At 41.0% G+C, this 2827-nt stretch overlaps 1 protein-coding gene across 3 annotated transcripts in view; it reads right to left on the minus strand.

Annotated features, from left to right (window-relative positions):
* pard6a (par-6 family cell polarity regulator alpha) overlaps window positions 1-2827 on the minus strand; it is a 46797-nt gene that overhangs the window by 38678 nt on the left and 5292 nt on the right. For all 3 annotated transcript variants that reach the window (XM_007541485.2, XM_007541483.2, XM_007541482.2), the window contains one exon: window positions 954-1176. In XM_007541485.2, the coding sequence (XP_007541547.1) occupies window positions 954-1176 (223 nt within the window). The remainder of the gene's footprint in view (window positions 1-953; window positions 1177-2827) is intronic.

Genomic DNA, 2827 nt, shown 5'->3' on the forward strand with positions numbered 1-2827 from the left:
TAAACGTGTGTTTGCTGTCTGTCATCCATCGCTCCCACGCCGCTTGTAACTTCTTTTTGAACGCCCTGTTTACACCAATGTCCAGCGGTTGGAGTTCTTTTGTTAATCCTCCCGGAATGACAGCAAACTCTGAATTAGTTTGTTCACTTCCTTTTTCACAGTAGCAGTGAGATGGGCGCGCATGGAGTCGCAGATGAACAGGGACGGTGATGTGTGGAAAAACCTATCTGGTTTTTACCAGAGGCGTATGCTGCAGAACTCGGACAACAATTCTCTGACTGGTTTATTGCTGCTGGCGTACGTACTTTACGTATTACGTAATGTCCTCTGATTGGTTTATCACTGCCAGCGTACGTACTGTACACTTTACGTCTCTGTGTCAGGGACAGATTTTGGAATTCAGTCCACACATAAGGCGCACCAGATTATAAGGTGCACTGCTGATTTTTGAGAAAATTTAAGGCTTTTAGGTGCGCCTTATAGTCCGGAAAATACGGTAGTTTGAAAGATAAGGTAATGAGGTCAGTAAATTTGATTTGAAACTGACCTTCTAAATGAGGAGTGGAATAAGGGATAGTTCTAGAGTGATCACTCTGAGATCTGACTCACTTCCTCACTGGGTAATCCTGAAGCAAAGTTTGCCAAATGTGTATTTCGTTTTCACTTGTTCTTTTTGTCTTGACCCTCCATTTTACTTTCCCTTTAATCCTTCCTCTACCAGACCTCAGAGTAAATCTGATTAAGCTGGCAGCTGAGTGTAATTTGAAACAATACCATCTGCTGAGCAGCAGATTAACATCATTACATCATGAATTATGACAGAGGCAGGGGCACAGCAGCAAAATGAAGTTAAATGAAACAATGCAGTGCTTTTAAAAACTGAATCCAAATGCAGCTGAGATAAATGAGAGTAAAATATTTACCCTAAATCATCTCACCTTTATGACTCTTACCTTTCTTTGTTATAATAATCCGCAGCACTGGATTGGCTGAAGAAACAGCTTTGTGGAAGTTTTCATCATTGTTGATTGGGAGGAGATCTCCATGGATGTCAGCATATTCCAGCAGCACCTCCACACCGTGGATGTGATGGATGTTTTGGAGGAGGTGGTAGAACTCTTGGAAGCCACCAAATCCATTCCTCTTCAGACCAAAGCGACGGTACTCTGCCTCAAACTGCACACGTCAAAAAGTAACCATCAGAAATAATTCTTACAAACTGTTCACAAACTATACACCTCTATTTTAGTTTAAGCTTCAAACCCCATAGTTTATATCTTAGCAATGTACCCTAACTTCTTACAGTTAATATGACTATCCATCCATCCATTTTCTATACACCCTTGTCCCTAGTGGGGTCAGGAGGGTTGCTGGCACCTATCTCCAGCTAACGTTCCGGGCAAGAGGCAGGGTACACCCTGTACAGGTCGCCAGTCTGTCACAGGTTAATATGACTAATTAGACTGAATTAATACAACTCACTGAAACAGTCTCATTGTAATTATTACTACTGATATTTTTTTTCACACTAAAAAGAGGGGCAGGAAGAAAAAGGGGGAAAACCTGATTGGGAGTCAAACCCTGGACCCCTTTGTCATGGATGAATAACATAATAATACAGTTGAAACCAAATGTTTACATACACCAAAGAAAAAGAAAAAAAAAATTTGGTCTGATTTAACTTCATCAGAAGTTAAATCAGACCAAACTTCTGCTCTTTAGGATAGCTAAAATTATCAAAATTATTTATATTTGCTAAATGTCTGAATATTTTTGCTAGAACATTTTTTATGACTTTTGTTTCATTCAGAAGTTTATAAACATTTGGTCATGAAGGGATAATTGTCTTCTAAAATGTATGACAGATTTTGGATTTCCTTTCACAAGCTTCTCATGATAGTTTGTTGGAGTTCTGGTCCATTCCTCCTCACAGAACAAGTGTAGCTCAGTCAGATTAGCAGGTCAACTCAGCCTCAATCACACACACCTTTTCAGATCTCCCACAAACTCTCCATAGGATTAATATCAGGGTTTTGTGATGGCCACATTACAACATTGATTTTGCTGTCTTTAAGTTACTTCAGTTCAAACTCAAAAATGTGCCCAAAAATGAAGATCTTTGTCCCTGTGTGCCTTTGCAAACTGCAATCTGTCTTTACATTTTCAATTAAAGACTTATTCCTCGCTTGACGGCCATTTAGCTCAAGTTGGTACCAACATGTTTCAATGTGGATAATGACTCCATCTTACCAGCTTCAGCAGCATCTACACCAGATTTTTGGCTTTTGTTCTGGAGTTTATCTACACATTTCTAAACAAAACCCAGGGTTTCCCCCAGTGTATTATAAGCCTGGCGGCACGCCATGCTTTACTAGCCTCGCTGCCAGGCTAAGCGTTGCTTGTTTACGTTTCAAGGGGAAAAATTTTTTTTTTTAAAAAAAGCCAGGCTGCAAGCGTCTCTGTTGCTCTGAGCATTTCACTAGCAGAGCAGATATATCCTTAAGGATATGTTAATAATAGATAAGTTTATAGTTTATGCATTTAAAGCTGACAGCGCGCGAACTAATCACACAGCTGGTGCCTCTGCGCTTTGCCTCTGCGCTTTGCCTCGCGCGTTGCCGCTGCTTTACCTCAGCGTGCCTCCTTTCACTCAAACTGGACACAGGCTGACCTGTATGGATATTTACATCAACTTACTGTGAGGAATTATGATCCTTTGGAGAACTCTAGGGAAGAGTTTAAAGCCCGCCGCGTTAGCTCTGGTTGCGCAGCTCAATGTGAACCGCAGGAATAACTTGTAGCGAATGCAGAGGCGCGTTGTGGAGCT

This window comes from Poecilia formosa, unplaced genomic scaffold, assembly GCF_000485575.1.
Source record: "Poecilia formosa unplaced genomic scaffold, Poecilia_formosa-5.1.2 Scaffold611, whole genome shotgun sequence".
Taxonomy (NCBI): domain Eukaryota; kingdom Metazoa; phylum Chordata; class Actinopteri; order Cyprinodontiformes; family Poeciliidae; genus Poecilia; species Poecilia formosa.